Below are 22,910 nucleotides of genomic sequence, written 5' to 3'. Positions count from 1 at the left end.
CCTGACCTTGGGTCTGTCGTGACGGGGAGAAGAAAGACAAGGAGAAAGGGCCCAGTTCTGGGAATCAGGAAGGTCTGCTTTGCCACCTTCCTGCTGTGTGACCCTGAGCAGGTCACTGTCCCCTTCTGGCTTCAGACACTCTCCCTGTCCAAGCTGGGAAATGCCTTGAGGGCATGTACCGGGCCCTATGGAGCCTTGTATCCCCAGAGCCTCACAATGAGCCAGGAACCTCACAAGCAGCCCGCACTGGGTACCACTATTCTCACCTGTAAAATGCATCAGCCTCCTTTGGGCCCCGGCATCTATGACCAACCATGAGGGGCAGAGTGGGGTCTTGGCTGGGACAGGAGGAGGAGACCCAGATGGGGTCACTGGCACATCCAGTCCCTCCTTCTGTCTGACTCGCTCTCAGAGGCATTCAAACAATCATTTATTCAACAAACTTTCATTGAAACCCAGGCCATAGGGTCACTGGGTCCAGGTCCATGGCCCACCTTCGTGTTCCCTGTGGAAGGATGGGAAGGATCCAGCTAATACACAGGAAACTTGGGAGAAGACCTTGGGGTAGAGGGACCTTTCCAGGGTCCCTGAGTCCTGCCCACAGCCAAGCTCAGCTTGCTGGACCAGGCCCTGTGAGCCCTCAAGGGAATCTCAATAATTCAGGAGGGATCCATCATTTATGAATTTATGTAACCGCTTCTCGACCTTGTGGAAACGAGCCGCCCTCCTCCTACAGCGGTGGAAATTAGGCCTTAGCACCATCCCGGGTGTTCTGGGGAGGGTGTCAACTGGACCCCAGGCCTCCCAGCTGGCCTTCCAATCCTCTCTGCCCCTCACCCCCAGACTAGAAGCAGAGGGAGCTTCTAAGGAAGGAGGAGCTTCTAAGCATCCCCCTTAAATTCCAAGTCTGAAAGGTGAGGGTTTGATTCCTGGCTCAGCCGTTTCCCAGCATTAGGGCCCCATGTGGGCCTCAATCTCTTCATCTGTAAAATGGGGGAAATACTAGTATCTACTTCAGAAGTGAGGCAAAGTTGGGGGCAGCCCTTGGCCCAGAGGCAGCACTGAATAACAAGCTGCCCCCGCTTCAGAGCAGGTGCTCCATTGGGTGAGCCGAGGGCAGGGGCTGAGCAACAGGTCCACCAGGCAAGCCACAGGGGCTCGAGCCCATCACGGGGCTTCATGGGGCCAAGAAACCCAGACTGAGATGTCAGGACCATCTTTTCTGCACTGACCACCCCCTGCACCAAACACCCAACCCTCCTATAGGCAGGGCAGAAGACAACATACCTATTCTTCGACCAGAAAAGAAAAGGAACAAAGACAAGGTTATTTCCATCCACCCTCAAAAATACAAGGATTTCCTGGAAGCTCTAGGGTCTGGCAAATCTCCCCTCCCAGCAGCACTACCAGTTAGCTGTGTGGCCTTAAGCAAGTTGCTTCACATCTCTGAACCTCAATTTCACATTGACACCGTGGGCTAATATAGTAACACCAAGAGGCCAGGGGAGGTGTCATGGGATGTGCATATAGCCCAGATCTGGAGGGAGACGCTCGCTCAGGACTGGCCATGGCTCATTCCAAGCCCCTCAGAGCTTCCCCCAAGTAGCATCCCCCTCCACAGCCTGCCCTGCTTCACCCTTTCCTGCCAGGGCTCTCCGTCTCTGCCCCTAGAACGCCACCTCCCAGCTTCTGATTCAGCACCCCCGTTTTTAATTTGAGATTTATTTATTTTAGAGAGAGAGTGCATGTGAGGGGGGGCAGAGGGAGAGAAAGAGAGAGAATCTCAAGCTGACTCCTCACTAAGTGCAAAGCCTAATGCAGGGCCCCCCCAAGATCATGACCTGAGCTGAAATCGAGTTGGCTCCCCAACCAACCATACTACCCAGGCACCCCTACACACACACACACACGCCTTTTTAAAAAAGATTTATTTATTTATTGGAGAAAGAGAGAGAGAGAGAGATACAGAGACAGCACTCCCTTCTCAGCACAAGCACTGCCTCTACTTTGCCTCCTCCAGGCAGCCTTCCAGATTACCTCCCACCCCTGCAGCCAGGACTCCCAGCCCTCACAAACTTTCTTATCCCTTTCTATTCATGGGTCTCACCTCACATTTGGGATTATAGAGTGTGTTTTTTGTAGCCCAGGGCCTATACCAATGCCTGGTGCAACAACAGGCCTGCTGCATAGTCTGCAGAATGAAGGAAAGGCCGTGCGTGAGTTCAAATTCCAACTGTCACCTGCCAAGACTGGCGGTCTGATCACGGAAAATGGGGATCACAGCCTTGCCTGCCTCAAGGATGCCTCGAGGCCAGTGCCACAGGGTGGGCGCTGAGTGGTGGTGGGTCCTCACCGTGTGCCCCCAGGGGCCCTGGGCCCAGCAAGGGCCCAGCCGCCCGCAGGCTGCCCCACACTCGCCCTCCCTGCTCACTGCGGAGAAGTGGCTGCCGTCGGAGGCAGCCGGCAAGCCTCAGCAAACACATTTAAATCTGAAGTGACAGATAAAGCGATTTACGGCGACAGTTTAGCGTCAGATCACTTCCCACAAGGCAGCCGGCGTCCCTCAGCCCCTCCTGCCTGCTAGTCCATCAAGGCGGTCTCTAAATCACTGACTCTGAGCAGTGGCCCAGGGCCTGCTGGGGCTGGGCTCCTTGGAGCCCCTGGCAGTGGAAGGGATGAAGGACGACGGGGCTGGCTCGAGAGGAGGAGGGGGCGCTTAACAGCTGGCAGATTTTCACAAATCAAAAACCCAAGACTTAAGGAAACAGAGCGCCACTTCATGCCTTATTTTAAATAAATAAGCAGCTGAAAAGCACCCAGCGAGGCCAGCTTGTGGCTGTGACACAGCTTCCCACCCGCTCTGCGCATCCTGGCCCGCGGGCCTAGGCCCCTCAAAGGCCTCACTGACCTGCGTTGCCTCCTGCCACCTCCTGGCAGAATTAATTGGTCCCTGTGGTGTCGCATGGCACTTTGTTCAGACCTTGCTTCCAGGGCTTTGTCACATTATATTCTACTTAGCTGCTCTCGCTCTTGACTTCCTGATAACAATTTACTCAGGGCTCGTTTTGTGCCAGGCCCTGGGCCCAGCACTGGATGGGCCTGAACTCATGTCATCCTCACGCCCACCCTGGGTGGGGCCAGGGATGGTCCATTTTTCAGATGAGTAAACAGAGGCTTGGAGCCTCCTAGCCAGAGGACCCTGGGCTACCAGCAGGAAGACTGGGATTCCAATCAGCTCCTGGCTTCTGTGCCCACAGCCCTGACTTGCCGACCTGGGACGGCTGTGAAGTGGAAGATTCCTTCTGTCTGCACAAAACATCACATTCATCCCTGCTCTGTCCCATTATGCCCTGAAGGCCAAAGCTGGCAGCTGGGCCCCGGGGCTGGCCAAGAATCGGGGTGTTTCTTTCTACCGGGACATTTCCTGCCCGGGACTCGGCTGTCTGCCGAAAACTAGGGACCTGCAGGCACAGGCCTGGTGAGCTGGGAGCTTCAAGGGCAAGAAAGTGACCCAGTCAAGGTCACCCCTCTCTATGGCAATGAGATGATATGGCAATGCCTCTATGGCATTCCACAGCTGAAGCACCTCCCCCAATACCACCCCTGTAAAGACTCCCAGACCTGAGCTTTCTCTGGAGGAAATGCTAGGCACAGTGTTCCCAGACACAGCCTGGGTAATCGGAGGCCAACCTGCAGCAGCAGGCACTGCCCCTAGGAATCTTCTGCTCCAGAATGGGGGCCTGCAGGGGCTCCCTGGTTTATCTTGCCAGCATGGCAGCCCAATTTAATTAAGATGGATGCAGCATGCCCCCGTGGGTAGGAGCCATGGCTGGCTACCAGATGGTGGGAGCCTGAGACTCCCTGGGTACTGCCAGAGCAAGCAGCCTCAGCAGCAGCCTGTGAACACAGAACCAAGGAAGGCCTAAGGCTGCCTGCATGGCACCTAGGTGCCTGGGGGGTCTGATCCTGGCCCTGTGACCTCTAGCCCTGCCACCCACCTGCCAGGCATTCCCCCACTGGACTCCGTGCCCCAGCATACTCCGTGCCCTCCACATACTATACAACACACTTCCTTTTTTTTTTTTTTAAAGATTTTATTTATTTATTCATGAGAGACACAGAGAGAGAGAGAGGCAGAGACACAGGCAGAGGGAGAAGCAGGCTCCATGCAGGGAGCCCGACGTGGGACTCAAACCGGGACTCCAGGATCATGCTCTGGGCCGAAGGCGCTAAACCACTGAGCCACCCAGGCTGCCCAACACACCTCCCATCACAACACATACACATCCCACATACATCTACCATCACAGACACCACACACAGTACACACGTGCTCCAATCACATCTCAAATACCAACACAGTGGGATCAAAGCAGGCCTGGCCTTCAAAAGCCAGAGGACCGGTTGGCAAACAGTCTGATTGCCCAAAGTCTTGAGAAAGGCCACGGGCAGGAGGGAGGGAAGGGATGTTGGGGAGGGAAGGAGGCGGGCAGGCATGGAGGGCACCTGGCCCCTGCCATCCCCAAGGATCCCCCGGGTCCTCTGAGGGGGGTGGGAAGGGAGCCTGCAGCCAGACTGGAGACACCCCTACCTCCCAGCTCTTCGCATGGTGGGAGTTGTAAGGATTCCAACCCCTTTCCCTCACAGGTCCCTCCCAGCTCCCCTGCCATGGTTCCTGCAGCTGGAGCAAGGCCCAGCCAGCAATGGCACCTTCCCTGCCCCCGCCGCCATCTGGCCATAGGGACAAAATGAGACACCCACACAAACAAAATCCAGAAAGTCTAAAGTTGACCTTAAGTCCCCAGCCCAGTCCTACCACACCACTCCCCACGGGACCAACACTGCCCTAAGCTTCAAAAATGAAAATTTAAAAATCCCCACCCTGCTATAATTGCTCGCTCCTCTTCCCCATTGTGGTGGCTCCACGGTCGGCACTGAGAAGCAATTATTCATGGCTAATGATTATAATCAAGTCAAATAGAATTTAATGGACACGTATTCTCTTCCTGCTTGAAACTTTACATATGAATTAAGCACATATGGGTTTCACGAGGCACAGACCAGACTAATGCAGCCCAAAAAGCCCCACGTTGCCTCGACTTTTATTCTGCTAATAAACAGGCTGATTGACGGCGTCACCAGGCTTGGAAACAGCGAACTCTGCTGCCCCCTGGTGGGCGGCCGGCAGGTGCTGAGCCAAGGCTGTTGGGGGTGGGGGTCCCCAGGGAGGAGGCCCAAGGATCCGGGCTGTGGGGCTCCAGGCCAAGGCCACCAAGGACCCCTGAGGTCTGACCAGTGGCAATGCCGCCAGAACACTGGTAACAGGAAAACGCAGGGAGGGAGGCCCTAGAGGGGAAGCCAGCTCTGTGTGGGACCCCCATGTCCGGGGCCTCCCTCAGCCATTCCCTAGGCTTCCACACAGGTTCTCAGTCCTCCCTGCTGTGAGACTCTAGAAAAAGGAGATATCCCAGGAAAACCCACCAAGAGGGTTTGGATAAACTGAGGCAAGCAGGGAGAGCTGAAAGCTGCTCCTCTGCAGGAGGCACCCAGCATCCCTTGGCATTCCTGGGACAGGGTTGATACCCAGAGAGATGACAGTGACATCAGTTCTAGCATCCACAACAGAGGCAGGTGATGAGGACTTGGTTCATGCCAGGTGCTGCGTGAGCATCACTGTTCATGAGCTTAGGTCCCTAATGCCCCCAACAACCCAGCAGGTGGGTTTTCTATCACCCCCACCAGGTGGAAGATGGACAGGAGCCAGGGCACGTACATGCAGAACAGGAGTCCCCAGAGAGATGCAGCAAGCTCCCACCCCCAACCTCATGCCGTTGAACGCAGCCAGGACCAAAGTGCTCTTCTAAGAATGAGAGGGGCTGACAGCCGCTGTACTCAGGAATCTGGCCAGGTGCGGAGACACTTCAGAAAAGCCATGGATCACACCCACAGCCCCACACGCAGCCTCCTGAGCCCCCGCCCTGCTCCTGCTGCATCCCACCAACACCCTACCTTAGTCTCCGCACCTCCCTCCTCGCCTGTCAGCTACCAATCCAGCTGGGAAGCAGCTGATAAGATGCCCCACTTTTCCCTCGGGCCACTTTGTAGCTCATCAAGGAAAGTATGTCAGGGATCCTCTCATACCGTTGCCCATGACTGACCACAGGCCACAGGCACGCAGCAGAGCAGCCCCACAGACATGCAGGACAGAACCCTCAGCCATGGCTCCAAGGCTTAGTCCTTCCACCCAGACCAGCCCCTCCTGGGCTCAGGCAGCAAGAAGGCTCTTCTATTCCAGGCCACCATGACATCTGCCAACCCAGCATGACTTGTCTTAACCCCATATCTCCCCAGATGGACTCACAGGTCTGCTGGCACCCCCTGTCCTAGTGGCCCCGAGAGAAACACAGCAGACACACCAGCAGAAACCCAAAGGGGACCAAGCTCCCTCTGCCCTCAGTTGGAACTCCTGTCTTTGTGTCACTGGTCACCTGTGCACTGAGACAGACAATGTAGGGGAACAGGGACTCCTGTGTGATTACAAAAACAGGCAGAGAGACACGTAGAGCAATGCCATGGCCAGAAACGCAACCCAAACCCCAACAAGCAGGCCTGGGGCAAGCCGAGTGGCTACGTCTTCCCAGGTCCCAAGAGTCCAGCCCCTTATCAATAAGAGTATCAGCAGCCACATCCCAGGGGCACTCAGGGACACCACTCCCTGGCCAGAAAGTGGGGTCAGACATGATGGCCGCAAGCCCAAGGGCAAGGTGGAGGAGATCTGAGATGTTCCAGGGTGGGGTGGGTGCCTGAGACTGCTGTGGTGAGGAGGTGGCAGTGCACTGAGGTTTCCTAGGACCCAGGAAAAGAGGCTCTGCCTGTGTGTCCAAACCTTTCTGTAAGGAAGCTCCTCCCAGTGAAGCTTGGTAAACAGGTGAATCCAGGCTGGGATTCTGCCCCGCCATGGGTTCTTGTCCCATGAACCACCTGAGACCACCTGTGTGCCAGGCAGACTTGAGTGTCCCTTGACATCCCCCTCCTGACCTCCGCCAGACAACCATAGCCCAGGAGGACACCAACCACCCTCCTGCCTCCTACCCCCAGGAGGGGAGAGAACCAGGAGGCTCCTCCACTCATCACAATAACCTGCCAAGCCAGCTAGAGCCACAGCAGGAAGCTGAGCACGCGGCACAAGGGCCTCTGCCCCCACCTTTCCCCTGACAAGCTTCCATCACCTGCTGCAGGTAGGAAGGGGGCTCAGCAGGCAGGAAAGCCGTGGTCGGGCGTCTGCAGCCCCTGAGGTCAGACCACCCTATTCTGGCCTCCGCCTTCCTGGCAGGGCAGCCCGGCGCAATTCCAGCCAAGCCCTCTCCCTTCCCAGCTGCTAATGGGTCTCAGAGCCGCAAGGCAGCTCGGCCAAGGTGCCCCCGACACAGCAGGTCAGGGTTTCAAGGGAAAGGAGTCCGGGCCGCCGACACACTGGGTTCCCGTGGCGCCAGCAAGCCATCCTCATCCAGCCACCCGAGTCTCACTGGAGCCAGATGGCGTCCACCCATGCCTGCCACAGCAGACTGGAGCAAAGGTGACGAGGCGGCCACCCAGGTCCCTGGCTCGGGCCAGCCAGAAGTCCCCACTCACCAGCATTGACAATGGCGTCCACCTCCAGCTTAGTGATGTCACCTCGAAACAGGGAGATCTTCTCGTTGAGCTGCTTATCCTTCTTGTACTTTGGCTCCTCCACCTTTGCAGTCGCCCCTGGATAAGCAGAGGCCGAGGGGCCGAGGTCAGAGAGAGGCCCTCACTCAGGTGACCCACCAGTGCCTCCAGCACCCCCCACCACCTCCAGAGGCAGGTGACTGATGAACTGTACCGGCCGTCCACAATGATCAAGCACCTCTCCTGCGAAGCATACACATGGTCCCCTTGAATCTTCTCGAGGTTAAACACAGGTACAGCATTAATGTCATCCATTCCCATTTTACAGATGTGGAAACTGAGGCCTAGGCAGGTTGAGTGACTTGCCCTGCGTGATGGATTGCCAGGCCTGCAGTTCGCAGGGCCTGGACATTCACTGACCGCCCCACTGCAGGCCACTGGACCACGGCTTCAAATCCCAGCTCCCGGCAACTGTGTGGTCGTGACTCCGGAGCTCAGTCTCCCCATAGTACAATGGTGATAAAAACTGAACCCTTTTCAGACCATGTTCATAATTAAAGCCCCCCTCCCCCCAGCAAGCACCCAGTGGGTGCTGCTGCCATTCTCGGCACAGCCGGTACGATGCCGCCAAGACATGGGTCGGGGTTTGAAGAGGCCACCCGCCACATCGCCAGCTGCACCTGCCTGGTGCGGGGCTTACCTTTCGCCATCTCCTTCCACGTTGGGATCTTCTTCAGCCTGATGAAGTCCCTGCAGAAGTAATGTTCCTCCCGTTGCTTGTCAGTCAGGCCCTTCAGAAAGGCTACAGGGGCAGGATGGGGCAGGCAGGTAGGAGCGTCAAGGCAGGCAGGGAGAAGAGCGGTCCAGGGGCTTCCCCCACCCTCTGTTCCTCTCCCCTCCTCACCACAACGCTCACCTCATCCAAGGATGCAAACCAGCCCTATTCATCCACCCTTCCCGCAGGCACACGAGGAGGTGAGAACCAGGAGGTCCCTAGACCATCCTGTCCATCCTGCCCTGCCCTTTTTGTTCCGGAGGGGACCTGAAGCCCAGGGAGAGAGAGGGCCTCTCCCAGCTACCGCAGACCTGAGTTCAGAATCCCGCTCTGCCACATTCCGGCTGTGTCCACACCTCTGGCTCCCTGATTTCTTCATGTATAGAATGGGGATTAATTAAGAGGCCCCTGCAGAATAGTTTCAAACATATTGGATGCACGTAAGGAGAGCAGGTTGGTGGACTGGACGAGCTATATTCTCAGTTACGTCCTCAATAGGGTATATTATCACCATGGTTATTTGTAGGCAGCAGGACACAGGGTACAAGGCAAACATCCTCAAAGAGCCAAGGAACCAACTAGATCCCTGTTCACAGCACCTCCACCCCCAGCACGGCAGAGAGCTCCCCACAGACGATGTCCACTGGCTTCTTCCAGTGTGCACCGAGGGAGCAAGCCCCTAGGATTGTCCCCATCCTACAGATGAGGAAATGGAGATCCCTGGGAGGCTAGGAAGCCACACCTGGTCACACAGCTGGTGAGTGGGGAGCCAGGCCCCCTTCTGCTCACAGGCTCTGGGTCCACCCAGCCTGGTTTCCCTGCTCTGGCTCTGCTCCCTGGGCCTGGTTTTCCCTTTGGGTGGAACCAGGCCCAGGAGGAGCGCGGAACCCCCTCTCAAGGCTTCCCAGGAGCACAGTGGTCCAGGTTCCTGGCTCGTGGGCTCCCTCTGCCGGCCCGAGGCCACCAGGCGCCCAGGCTCCCAGCCGGGCCTTGCTCCCCTGGACTACATGCTCCCCAGATGGAGCGGCCCTCACTGACCACTTATTGAGGGGTGGGCAACAAACAGCAAAGGTCACACTCAAGGAACTCAAAAAGCACCAGAAAATGTGCAGAGGTGGGGGGGGGCAATTAGGGAAGGTGAGAGGAGAGGCAGGGCTTGCCTCCTGGAGCCTTCTATGGAAAAGGCCTCAAAGAGCAGGTGTTCAAGAGACAGGTGGGTTGTCCACACATGCCTTTTGCCCTGCAGAAGTCAACCATCCAAAGCCTCTGTCCCTCAAGGATGTATGAGGAGCAGGGAAAGGGCCCAGCTCATGGTCCAGCTCAGTATTATGGCTGGGATGATCATAAAAGGCTGCTAGCGCCCCCCAAATCTGCTTCAACTGTGGCTTGAGCCAGAACTACACTTTCTGGCAGCCACTTCCCACTCTTTCCCACACACGCCCACAATGTGCAAGTCCTGCATATGGTACAAGGACGTAGGGGCCCTTGGGAACCTACAATCCGCCACAGGAGACACTGCCTGAGCAGGTGTTCCACAACCAAGCCAGCCATCCAAGCTCCGAGGACGTTCAGGGGGTGGGAGAGGAGGCAGCAGGAACGCCCATCCAGGGGCTTAAGAGAGAAATGGGAGGTAGGCAGCGTAGGCAAGGGCGGTTCACCACATGAACAGTATGTTAGAGGTCCTGGGTGGGTGAAATTCAGGGTGTGGGGCGGAAGGCAGGCACAGGGGGAGAGACACTGTGAGGAGATGGGGCCATCGTGGAGCCACCAAGTCTGTTAAGAACTCACGTCATCCCAGGGGCACCTGAAGCAGATTAAAAATGCTTTCACGGGGGCACCTGGGTGACTCAGTCAGTTAAGCATCTGCTTTTGGCTTAGATCATGATCTTGGGGGGTCCTGGGATGAAGCCCCAAGTCAGGCTTCCTGCTGAGTGGGGAGTCTGCTTTTCCCTCTCCCTCTATGCTCTCTCTCAAATAAATAAATAAATAAATAAAATATTTTTAAAATAAAAATAAATGGGGCACCTGGGTGGCTCAGTTGGTTAAATGTCTGCCTTCAGCTCAGGTCATGGTTTCAGGGTCCTGGAATCCAGCCCCACATCAGGCTCCCTGCTCAGTGGGGAGTCTGCTTCTCCTCCCTCTGCCCTTCCTCCCCACTTGTGCACTCACTCACTCTTTCTCAAATGATTTTTTTTAAATCTTTTTATTTTTTTTTTTTTAAGATTTATTCATGAGAGACACACAGAGAGAGAGAGAGAGAGAGAGAGGCAGAGACACAGGCAGAGGGAGAAGCAGGCTCCATGCAGGAAGCCCGAAACGGGACTCGATCCCGGGTCTCCATCACACCCTGGGCTGAAGGCGGCACCAAACTGCTGAGCCACCTGGGCTGCCCTAAAAATCTTTTTAAAAAGAAGAGTTAGCTCTTCTACAAGAATAAAAATTTTTAAAAAGTAATGCTTTCACCAAATTCATACAACTCAATACCAACAAAACAAACAAACCAATTAAAAACTGGGCGGGGTGGGGGGGCACACCTGGGTGGCTTAGTAGTTGAGCGTTCGCCTTTGGCTCAGGTCGTGATCCTGGGGTCCTGGGATCCAGTCCCACATCAGGCTCCCTGCAAGGAGCCTGCTTCTCCCTCTGCCTATGTCTCTGCCTCTCACTTTCTGTGTCCTTCATGAATAAATAAATAAAATCTTTAAAAAATGGGTGAGGATCTGAATAGACAATTTTCAAAGAAGATGGCCAACAGGCACATGAAAAGATACTCGACAGCACTCATCATGAGGGAAATGCAAATCAAAGCCACAATGAGCTACCACTCACACCTGTCAGAGTGGCTAAAATAAAAAAAGACAAGAAATAGGATGTGGAGAAAAGGGAACTTTGTGCACTGCTGGTGGGGATGTACATAGGTGCTGCCCCTGTGGAAAACAATACGGCAGGTCCTCAAAAAGTTAAAAATAGAAATACCAGGGGCACCTGGCTGGCTCAGTGAGTGGAGCATTTGACTCTTCATCTCAGGGTTGTGAGTTCAAGCCCCACATTGAGTGTAGAGATGAAAGAGAGAAAGAAAGAGGAAGGAAGGAAGGAAGGAAGGAAGGAAGGAAGGAAGGAAGGAAGGAAGGAAAGAAGGAAGGAAGGAAGGCCGGCCAGCCATATGATCCAGTAATTCCACTTCTGAGTATTTACCCAAAGAAAATGAAAGCACTAATTCAAAATTCAAAAAGATACTAATACTAATACTAATTTAAAAAGATACATGCACTCCTATGTTCACTAAAGTGTTATTTCCAATCGCTAAGATATGGAAGCAACCAAAGAGGCCATCAATAGATGAATGGATAAAGAAGAGGTGGGAGAGGGGATCCCTGGGTGGCGCAGCGGTTTGGCGCCTGCCTTTGGCCCAGGGCGCAATCCTGGAGACCCGGGATCAAACCCCACGTCGGGCTCCCGGTGCATGGAGCCTGCTTCTCCCTCTGCCTATGTCTCTGCCTCTCTCTCTCTCTCTCTGTGACTATCATAAATAAATAAAAATTAAAAAAAAAATTTTAAAAGAAGAGGTGGGAGATACACACGATGAAATATTACTCAGCCATAAAGAAGAATGAAACCTTGCCATTTGCCGCAACGTAGATGAAGCTAGAAAATGCTATGCTAAGTGAAATAAGTCAGATAGAAAATGACAAAAGCCACATGAGCTTACTTACATGTAGAATCTAAAAAACAAAACAAAAACAGCCTGATAAGTTCAGAGAACACATTGGTAGTTGCCAGAGAGCAAAGGGCGGTGGGGATGGGCAAAATAGGTGCAGGGGACTAAGGGACACATCCTTTAATAAGGTATGAGAAGTCACCTAGAAGCATATGTTTACATCAAGCCATTCATTGCATGTAACTATACCCTTAATGTCAATGCCCAAAATAAATAAAATAAATGTAAAAAAATAATAATAATAATAAGGTATGAGAAGTACTGCATAGGGAATACAGTCAATAATACTGTAATACCAACGGGTGGTGACAGATGGTGACTATGCTTGTAACATATACGAATGTCAAATCGCTACATCGTACACCTAAAACGAATATTGTATGCCAGCTATACTTGCATTAAAAATAAATAAATAAATTTTGGGGTGACTCAGTTGGTTAAGTGCCTGCCTTCAGCTCGGGTCATTATTCTGGGGTCCTGGGATTGAGCCCCACATTGGGGCTCCCCGCTCACCAGGGAGTCTTGCTCCTCCCCTCCCCTGTTCATGCTCTTTCTCAAATAAAGAAAATCTTTAAAAATTATAATAAATAAGTAATTTTTAAAAGATTTTATTCATTCATGAGAGACACACAGAGAGGCAGAGAGAGAAACAGCCTCCACACAGGGAGCCAATGTGGGATTCAATCCCAGGACCCCGGGATCACGAACTGAGCCAAAGGCAGACACTCAACGGCTGAGCCACTCAGGTATCCCAAATAAAGAACTTTAAAAAATGTTTTCACCAGATATAGATTAACTATTCCCCCAACTCTCAGCAGTGGCATTTTCATTCTAAGAGGCTAGGATATCACACTGTGGATGGTCCCCAGTGTGGATGGTCCCCTCTGTCACTAGCGTGTCCTGATGCTCACAGCCCATCTCCCTTCTCCCCCCTTCAAAAGCCTACCCTCCCCATTGGACACACGACCCCATGCACAAGCTAAGTAACAGGCCACAGGCTCCCACTTAACCACTCCTTTTTCTGTGTGTTGGGGGAGGGTATTGGTCTTTGGAAAGAGCTGAAGTGCTTCTCCAAGTCTTGGCTACCTATCCTTTTCTGCAAAGTGGGGGTAAAGAAAGCTCCCTCCTGCTCTAAAGGAGAAGCAGAACAAGCTTAGCTGGATACATAGCAAAGCACTCGGCCGCTGGTGGACAGTACCACTGAGCAAAGATCAAACAGGGAGGGGAGGCCAGGCTCCTTCCAGCCTCTGCCTCTCCCCGGCCATCTGAGCGCAGAGCAGTCAGTTCCTAAGTATCTACTGAGCACCCACCAGGCACCAATCCTGGAGGTGGGAGGCAAGGTGAAGTCCTAGGGCCAGAGCAAGCAGACAGGAGGCCAGGACAGCTTCCCTGAGGAGGGACGGTAACTTCTCTCTGGTCTGCCCCAGGGGCTGCAAATGGCTGGAGAAAATCGCATCACCAAACAGAAGGCTCCCTCTACATTCCTGATCTCCTCCAGCTGGGACGCTGCCTCTCCTGCCAGCTGGGAAACTGCCCCCCACCTGCCCACCGCCACCCCCCACCGTCCCCCCCCACCGTCCCCCACTGGCCTTCCATCCCCCACTGGCCTTCCGTCCCTCAGCCCAGGCTGCTGGCTCACCTAGAGGACTCACTCCTACAGCTCCTCCACTGGACTGTCTTATCTGCCCTCAAACACCCTCTGGACTCCCCTCCTGTCTCAAGGTCATAAAGCCTTCCTGAACCATGCACTCCATGCCCTGCAGCTGTGGCCTCATCTTTGTCTTCCTCCTCCACTGCCCCCACTTCCTCCCTCCTGTGCTCCCCTAAGCCCTCCCCAGTCTTGCCCACCTCTGTACAAGGCCAGAGACACCACATGGGCCCCATGACCCCAAGGTGGGCCCTTCTGTCCTCTCTTGTGCACTCAGCACCCCCCACCCCAACTTCCCCCCCAGGACCCAACCTCTCCTGGATCCCACCCCACTCATGGGTGGGATCTCCTATCTCCTTAATGCCTCTTCTTTTCCTTAGTCTATATCCTTACACATTCTAAACCCTCTTTCAGCTCACGGTCTGGTCTGGGGCTATACCTCCAGCTCCTCAGCTCTCTGCTAAGCATCAAGCATCAGATCCCCAAGGTCTGTGGCCTACCCTCATCCTCAAACTCCTCATGTGCAAATCTGAACTTCTGACTCCTTCCTCCCAAACACGGTTTTCTCTCCTTCATGCTTCCCCTTCTCAATGAACAGTCCCAGACTCTGCTAGGACCCCATAAGGTGGGGGAGGGGTCCTTTCTCTTAGTCCCCTGGTCCATCCATCTGCAGGCTGTTAGATTTATCCCCACAATACCCCCAAAGCCAAGCCCTCTGCTCACCCCTGCCAGGGGCCAAGCCACTATCATTGCTCCCTAGCACCACCCAGAAGTCCTCTACTCCTGGTGGACTCCCCAGTCCACCCGATCATCTGTTCCTCACACAGCAACCCAGGAATCTTAGACACAGAATTCTATTTAAAGCTCAGCTCAAAGTCCAAGTCCTTACCAAGGCCCACGTGACAGCCCTGCCTCTCCCCCTAACCTCCTCTACTGCTCCCTGCCCACAACACTACATTCTGCCTCCCACACCTCTGCAGTCCATGCAGATCAATTACCTTTCAGTTCCTCCCACCACCAGACTGTCTCCTGCCTCAGGGCCTTTGTACCTGCGGGCCCTCGGCCTGACCTTCCTTTATAAGCCCCTCCCAGCTGCCTTCCCCACTCCACAGAGCAGCCCCTCCCCTACTGGCTATGCTTTATTCCTGTACTTGACCTTGGCCACTTGGGGATCTGTGGTATTTATGCTGGATTCCCACCATCTGGCACAGTGCATGGCATGTGTAAGCGTCCATGGGCATCTGTGGGAGGAATCGATAAATGAGCCGAGACCTGAATGTTGAGTGCATATTTGCTAAGAGAACAGAGTCGTCCAGGTGGAGAAGACAATATATGAAAAAGCTCTGAGGCAGGAGAGAGCATTTGGGTGAGTGGGTGAGGAAATGGATAGAAATCTAGAAGGGCTGGACCAGAGAGCAAAGGCCAGGCTGTGGCAGTCCCCTCCCCTCAGCTTGTCTCCCATCTGAGGAACAGAGACTCTGGAAGGAATGTGCTGGTCCAGGCCGCTACTATGGTTTTGATTCCTCTTGCTCCTTGGTCCCACTAGGTTTGGGCTTATGAGCTCCTGACATCACGTTCATGGGCAGGTCACTCTGTGCCTCAGTTTCCTCATCTCTAGTTAAGGGACTAGGCAGGCTCACCTGCCTAGGTCCTGGGGTGAAGGGACTGTCAGAATACCCAGACGCTGCCAAGGGCAAGACACACAGCGGATACGCAGTCCTTCCTGCGAGTGAGCGGAGACCCCGAGTGCAAAGTGAAACAAGACCAAGCTGGGGAGAGGGCTTTCTATTCCAAGTTGGAGGCATAAGTAGGTAGAGGAGTTTTTTGAATTGAATACGGGTGCCCATATTTGTCATCTTGCACAGTTGAGACCAGAGGTAGGTCCCCTAAGAGGCCCCGGCACACCCAGGTGTGGGTCCTCCCAGCCAGATGAACCCAGGGCCGGGAAGTGAACATGCCTGCCGAGGTGCTGCGGGGACGTCAGCCAGCACGCAGGCCAATTCTACAGGGCTCCTGTGTACTGAGTTCCTCTGGCTGGGTAAGCCCCAGGCACCCCATGGGATGAGTCTGGGGAGCCTGGAAATGGCTAGAGTCCCCTAGCAGATGCCACCACCTTGCTTTCCAGAAGCAACAGGTATGCTGTGGCCACAGGAAAGCCAGGAGGGGACCCTACCCAAGGCTCTCTCCTGTGCTGTCCTGACCAGCATCCGAGAGCTGGTCTGAGGGACCCACAGCCTGCACAGACCCCTCTCACCAGCAAAGCCCAAAAGACGGCTCCACTTTCCAGAGAAGGAAGATAGCCAGGACTCCTGGCTCTGCCACCAGCCAACTAGGCGCTGACCTTGGAGACATCTGTCAGCCTGTCCCTTCCAGTTCATGGTCCCCAGCCACACACCTCCTGAAGCTAGCATGTGGGGCACCTTGTCCTCGTCTCCAGAGTGAGGCTGCAGCCTGATTGACCCCTGAGGAACTACACACTGCCCGGGCCTCTGATTTATGGGGAAGGAGAAGCCAATTATGATTCTCCCTGGCTCCAAGGAACCAAGGGTCATCCTCATTGCCTTGGCTCCATCTGTCAGCTAGGCCCCATGCATTTATAACATTTTCTACCTCCTTTTGCCAGAAGGACAGATGCAGACTTAAAGCACAAGCGAGTTTTATTTTTCTATAAAAGATGCATAACATACGTTTTAATTTTCTTTCTTTTTTGGAGAGGCAAGAGAATTTCACAGCTCAGTGAGACAGGTGTTGTAAAAAGATGTTTGCAGTAAATTTTGATGGGGAGGCCTGACCCTGGACGAAGCTCTCAGCAGCTCCCAGGCATGAAAACTGAGCTGGAGGAAGCTGGCTGCACCAGAGCCATAAAGTGCAGTGGGTGAATGGGAATTCAATGATGTGTTTTAAGAAGTGTCTTTATGGCACTTTGCTAGATGGTGTTCAGAAAGGTGAGGGCAGGCTGGCACGGAGGGAGGCTCCTCTTCTGGAGAAGGCCACGTGGACAGGGCTGACAACGGCAGGGCCCTGGGAACACAGCGGCATGGGCATTAATCACCGGGGCTCAATGTCCCCTGAGAGCTGGGTCTTGTCAAAGTCTGTGGCACAAGCAATGGGGAGACAGAGCATGGGGCACCTGGGCCCCCTTGCCTCTGCCCATGCTGGGATACCAAGGCTGCTTCCCCAAGAGACCGGTAGGGGAAGACTCCCCAGTTCCCAGGTGAGCCTGCAAATCTCCCCGTTTCGGGAATCCAATCAAAGAAATCATCCGCTCTGCATGAAAGCCCAAGAGGGATGAACTTAGTCCTCATCTCTGCCCAGTGCAAAGGGGAGGCTGGAACACTGGAGCTCTAGCTTGTAGCACCAGGGAGAGGAGACATGGCTCAGAATATGCAGGTCATTAGCTCCAGCATTTGAGACCATGAGGGAGACAAGTTTACACAAGCCCAGTGCTGCTGTGGCCAAACCAGTGCAGAGAGAGGAGATAGACCCAAGCAGTGACAAGAGAGGGGGTCACTGGGGACCCTTTATACGCCGTGGACCCTTTTTATACACCACCGGGTACAAAATGGTTTCTGATGCGATCCTTGCACAACCTACAAATCAGGTCCTGTTGGTCCCATTTCACAGATGTGGAAATTGAGGTCAGGGAGCAGGGAAGCAGCGGTGCTGGGGCTGGCCCATGTCTGATGGCACCAATTGCCCATCCTCTTCTTAGCAGCTCTGCCCCCACTGAAGGTCAGGAGGGTCTGTGGCACCCCTCCTGTGGTGAAATAGTCCCTAGATGCCTGCAATGCCCAACTGCCTTTAGGGTATGATTATTTCCACAGTCTTGTGATAAATAGGCACCACCTCTGGGGATAATGAGGCTCCCCATTACTAAGGCAACTAGAGAAATAATCCTCTGGGCGGTAAAATCGGATACCACGGAGATCTCCCCAAAGGACTGACTGTCTTTCTAGCCAGGAAGATCCAGCCTGGTGGTATTTACTTACCCAGAGGGAGAATGGGTCTACAGAGGTGGCCAGTCACCTTAGGAAGGAGAAAGGAAATGCCCAGAGTAAGGCAGAATTTGGCCGTGTGTCCAGAGGACGCACTGGGCCAGGAGCCGAGGCAGCCTGCACCCAGGGCCCGGAGCAGGCAGTCAACAGTGCATAAAGACTGAACAACTGAGCAATCACCCAAGGAAGGGGATTCTTGGTAGGTAGGTCCACCCCTTGCAGGGAAGCTTGTCCAGCCTGCCCAGGGCAGTGAGATCAGCTTCCAAAATCTTTCAACCAGCTCCCTAGCTGAGAACACATGCTGCTGAGTGAACCTAGGACTATGATTTGGCTTCTGTGTGGCTTTTCCACAGGGAGAAGAGGCCCTGCCTAGACACCCTTTCCAGACCCGCTGCTATCATATTTCCCACCGTGAGCTGCACATCAACCTTCTGACCTACATCAGGCTCTTGTGAGTTTGGTTACTGTGCACCAGGCTTTGAGAGAGGATCATCCCAAGCACATACAGGTATTTGGAAAGCACATGTCCATCGAAGACATGTACAGGAATAATCAGAGCAGCTTTATTCCCAACAGCCCCAAAGTGGAGAACTAAATACTCATCAACAGGAGAACGAGTACACAAAATGTGGTACGGCCACACCGTGGAACACTACACAGCCATAAAGAGCAAACTGGGGGCTCCTGGGTGGCTCAGTCAGTCAGGCACCTGCCTAAGGCTCAGGTAATGATCCCAGGGTCCTGGGATGGAGCCCCGCATCAGGCTCCCTGCTCAGTGGGGAGCCTGCTTCTCCTTTTTTTTTTTTTTTAAAGAGATTTTATTTATTTATTCATGAGACAGAGAAAGAGAGAGGCAGAGACACAGGCAGAGGGAGAAGCAAGCCCCACGCAAGGGCCAGACATGGGACTCGATCCTGGGACTCCAGGATCATGCCCTGGGCTGAAGGAGGCGCTAAACCTCCGAGCCACCCAGGCTGCCCTCTCCTTCTCCTTCTGCCTGCAGTTCCCCCTGCTTGTGCTCTCTCTCAAATAAATAAAACCTTAAAAAAAAAAAAAAAAAAAAAAAAAAAAGGCAAACTGTATACCCAGTAATGTGCATGAACCACACAACTATAAGTAAACAGAGCTGTATGCCTCTGTTTGTATGAAGTCCGAGGAATAGTAAGAGGTACTGACTGCAAAGGGGCTCAAAGGAACCTTCTGGGGTGATGGCAACCTATTGACCACAGTTGGATATTTACATAAAAATAAAAATATACTGACTGGGGCAGCCCTGGTGGCTCAACGGTTTAGCGCCGCCTTCAGTCCAGGGCATGATCCTGGAGACCAGGGATCAAGTCCCACATCAGGCTCCCTGAATGGAGCCCGCTTCTCCCTCTGCCTGTGTCTCTGCCTCTCTCTCTCTCTCTGTGTCTCTCATGAATAAATAAATAAAATCTTTTATATATATATATATATATTATATACTGACTGTACGCCTAAGGTGTGTATGCTTAGCAAACTTCACTGTACACCGTAACTCAGCTCAAAGTGAAAACCAAACATAATGAAGAAAATCATATGGAGGTCTTCAAGGATCAAAGCTTAGTCCCCAATCAGAAGCAGAGTCCAGGGACGCCTGGGTGGCTCAGTGGTTGAGCATCTGCCTTTGGTTCACGCATGATCCCGAGGTCCTGGAATCGAGTTCCTCAACAGCCTCCCTGCAGGGAACCTGATTCTCCCTCTACCCATGTCTCTGCCTCTCTCTCTCTATGCCTCTCATGAATAAATAAAAAATATTTTTAAAAAATAAAAGAGAAGCAGAGTCCAGCTAAGGTAGCTAGCTCCTCAGTGTGGTGACTTTAAAAATATGCCCCAAATTCTTTGATCCTCTTCCCTTCCAAAGGTAGAGACTAATTTCCCTCCCTTTGAATGTGGACCAGACACCAGGACTCCATTCTAAGCCCCAGAATAAAGCAGAAGAGATGGTGTGGGACTTTAAAAACTAGGTCACAGAAAGGCACTGTGGCTTCTGGCTTGGTCTTTTCATGTTCCCTCTCTTGGGGCACAAGCTCTGGGGGAAACCAGCTGCCATGTTGTAAGGACACTCAAGCAGCCCTGCAGAGAGACCTCCATGGTGGGTCTGAGGCCTTTACCAATAGCCACTTTGCAGGAGTGAGCCACCTGGGAATGGCTCACCCCAGCTCCAACCAAGCCCAACGGAACCACCTTGCTAAGCTACTCTCAGGTTCCTGACCCTCAGAGACAGAGGTAATAAATGTTTGTTGTTTTAAGCCATTGAATTTGGGGGTAATTTGTTATTCAATAATAGATCACTAAAACACACAGATCATCCTGACAAGCCTGCTGGTGTCTTCACACCCAGTGCTGTGGCTCCTAGGGCCTGGCCACCCTCCTCACACTGCCCCCAAGTGGATTCTGGAGCTCAGGCAGCCCCATCTGCCAGGGTTTTTTGTTTTGTTTTGTTTTGTTTTTTTACCAGCATTGGCCTTTGACTGGCACCGCCCCACTGGCTTGATGACATTTTTAACTGTTTCCTTCCCCTAGAGAAGAAGCTCCACTAGGGCAGGGCCCTTGCCTGTCTCACTCATGGCTGAAACCCAGCACCAGAACAGTGCTGACCATATAGAAGATGCTCAGTAAAAATGGATGAACGAGGGGCGCACGGCTGGCTTAGTCTGAAGACTGTGTGACTCTTTTTTTTTTTTTTTTTTAAGATTTTATTTATTTATTCATGAGAAACAGAGAGACCGAGAGGCAGAGACACAGGCAGAGGACTGTGTGACTCTTGATCTCAGGGTCATGAGTCTGAGTCCCACACTGGGTGTACAGATTACTTCAAAATAAGCAAACTTTTTAAAAAAATGGATGAATGGAAATCCTAGCTCCAAGCACACCACAGTAGCCTGGGAATCCCTGGCCTGTCAGCTTCACAAGGCCTAGAAGTATTCAGGGGAACCAAGGAATGGGAGGGGGTGCAGAGCTGGATCCTACAACAGTGACAGATCCAGGAGCAGGTGGCTGGGCCCCTTGCCTCCCTAGTTCTCCTGTCCACCAAGCTGGCTTGCTGCTCCTGACAGAGAAGGGGAGGCAGGCTCCCTGTGGGGACAGTCCCCCTGCCACGCATCTCTGCCAGCCCCCCACTCCGAGCCAGGGCTGAGGGCATGACAGACACCCTGTGTGCGCACTAGCCACGTCAAGTGCTTTCTGCCGGTGCTTGAAGATCCCAGTGAAGGAACACAATTCATGACAGGGGTAAAGATCTTCTTGAACTCTACCTCTAATTCTGAGGGACTCCTTCCCTCTACCCCCACCCTCCCCCACCAGCCAGGGGCCAGCCTTCCCAGACCCATTGGCGGCTGGGAAGCTACCACAGGGGCCCAGCCAATGAGCTGCCTCCTCTGTGCTTTTGAAAGGGATCAAGCCAGGAAGGTTACAAGAGCTCTGGGAGCAGGCTCTGAAGGGCAGGGGCAGCTGGCTGAGCTGCCAGCCAGACTATTTGTGGCTCTGCAGGCTGGATTCTCTCCCTTTCCTGCTCTGTGTGGGGGCCCAGAGTCCAGCCCTGGGACTCACCACCTGTCCCATAGTGGGAGGAAATGGCTTGATACCTGGGGGTGCAGATTGTCCCTGTTCTCACAGATATAATGCCCCATCTCTGCCCTGTATACCCCAGGAATGGGGCAGAAACTGTTCACAAGTGGCCAGAGGCCAGGGATGAGGGCAAAAGGGCACCAGATGACCAGGCCCAGGGAGACAGGCCTTCAGGGTAGGGGTGGGGTGGAGGCGGGACTGGCCTGCCCAGGGAGGCCGCTCTGTGGGGCTGTCTGACCCTACCAGGTGGGGCACCAGACCCAGAGCTGTCCCCTGAGTCCAGTTCCTGCCACTCTGTCTAAAATGCCACCACCTGAGAAACCATACTATACAAAGCATGGGACTTCAGGAGCCAAACGTCAGCTCAGCCACAAACTCTCCGTGACCTTGGCTTGTCAGCTCAGTTTCCCTCCTGCAGGACGGAGTCAGGTGGCAGGTCCTGGATGATCCCTGGGGGTGTCCTGTGACCCCCGCGGGCGAGGTCAGGTCCCCCCCCTCACACCACCCCCGACAGGGAGCCGGGACCTTCTAGGGAGTGAGGTTGCTTGCGGGGCTGAGCACCCGGGGGGCGTGGCCATGAACGGAGGGGTCCGCATTAGGGCGTCCGAGGCCTTAACTTCCTCAGGTCTCTCGGGTGGAAGAGGCTGCTGGCGGGGTGCCGTCCAGCCGGGGAAGGCCCACGTGGAGCCGCCCGCGCCCCCTCGCGCCCCCCTCCTGCTTACACTTACATTTTGCCTCCTTCCAGTCGGTGGAGGTGCTCAGGTCCACCTTCGCCGCCATGGCCAGGGGGGCCCAGGTGCGCACCCCGGCTCTCCTCTCCGCCCCACCGCCGCCGCCCCCCAAGCCCCAACTCCCGCTGGGGTCCGCGCGCCGGGGCCGTCCGCGCCCAGGGTCGCCGGGGGAACCGCACGCGCCGCTGCGGGTCCGCGTGGCACCCGCCGAGGGGCCGGGCCAGGGGCGCGGGACGCGGAGCAGCTGCTCCGCCGCACGCAGCTGTGCCAGGCGGCCGGACACTTGGCTCCGCAGGGACATGAGCGGGCGCGCGGGGAGGTTCCCCGCCCACTTGGACTCTATCTACGGTGCTGGGAGTCTCGCCCCGATCCGCTTGGGACCGAGCGGAGTGTGCTAGCAGCGACCGGCTCCGAGCTGGCGGGCCGCGCGGCCAGAAACCCCGAGCGCGCCGCTGGGCACCCTGGAACTTGTAGTCCGGGCGGTGGACGGGCCCCCGCCCCGCCCCGCCCCGCCCCGCCCCGCCCCGCACTCCTACACACACGTGCGCGCCCCGCCTGGGTTCCGCCCGCTCCAGGCGCCCGGGATCGCGCGGCGCGGGAGGCTCCTGCTTCCCGGAGGATCGCGCGGCTGCCTGGCGCCCCCTCTGGGCTCGCCCCCTCGGCCCCCCGCCCCGCCCGGCCGCTCCACCCGCCCCCATCCCGGCCCGCCCCGGGGAGGGGACGGCAGCGCGAGCCGGTCCGTCCGGTTTGGCGACTTTCCCCAGGCAGCTGAGCCCGCCCCGGGGGCGGCGGAGACGGGACTGGA

At 54.7% G+C, this 22,910-nt stretch overlaps 1 protein-coding gene across 1 annotated transcript in view; it reads right to left on the bottom strand.

Moving 5' to 3' along the window:
- Window positions 1-22,561, bottom strand: part of MACROD1 (mono-ADP ribosylhydrolase 1) — a 149,881-nt gene extending 127,320 nt beyond the window's left edge. The window contains 5 exon segments of the mRNA XM_038564151.1: window positions 7,633-7,749; window positions 8,351-8,452; window positions 22,103-22,193; window positions 22,196-22,276; window positions 22,278-22,561. Coding sequence (XP_038420079.1) covers window positions 7,633-7,749; window positions 8,351-8,452; window positions 22,103-22,193; window positions 22,196-22,276; window positions 22,278-22,406 — 520 coding nt within the window. The 5' untranslated portion in view covers window positions 22,407-22,561.
- Between the last annotated feature and the right edge of the window lie 349 nt (window positions 22,562-22,910).

Source organism: Canis lupus, chromosome 18, assembly GCF_011100685.1.
Source record: "Canis lupus familiaris isolate Mischka breed German Shepherd chromosome 18, alternate assembly UU_Cfam_GSD_1.0, whole genome shotgun sequence".
Lineage (NCBI taxonomy): Eukaryota > Metazoa > Chordata > Mammalia > Carnivora > Canidae > Canis > Canis lupus.
This window is presented reverse-complemented; position numbering and strand designations above follow the sequence as displayed.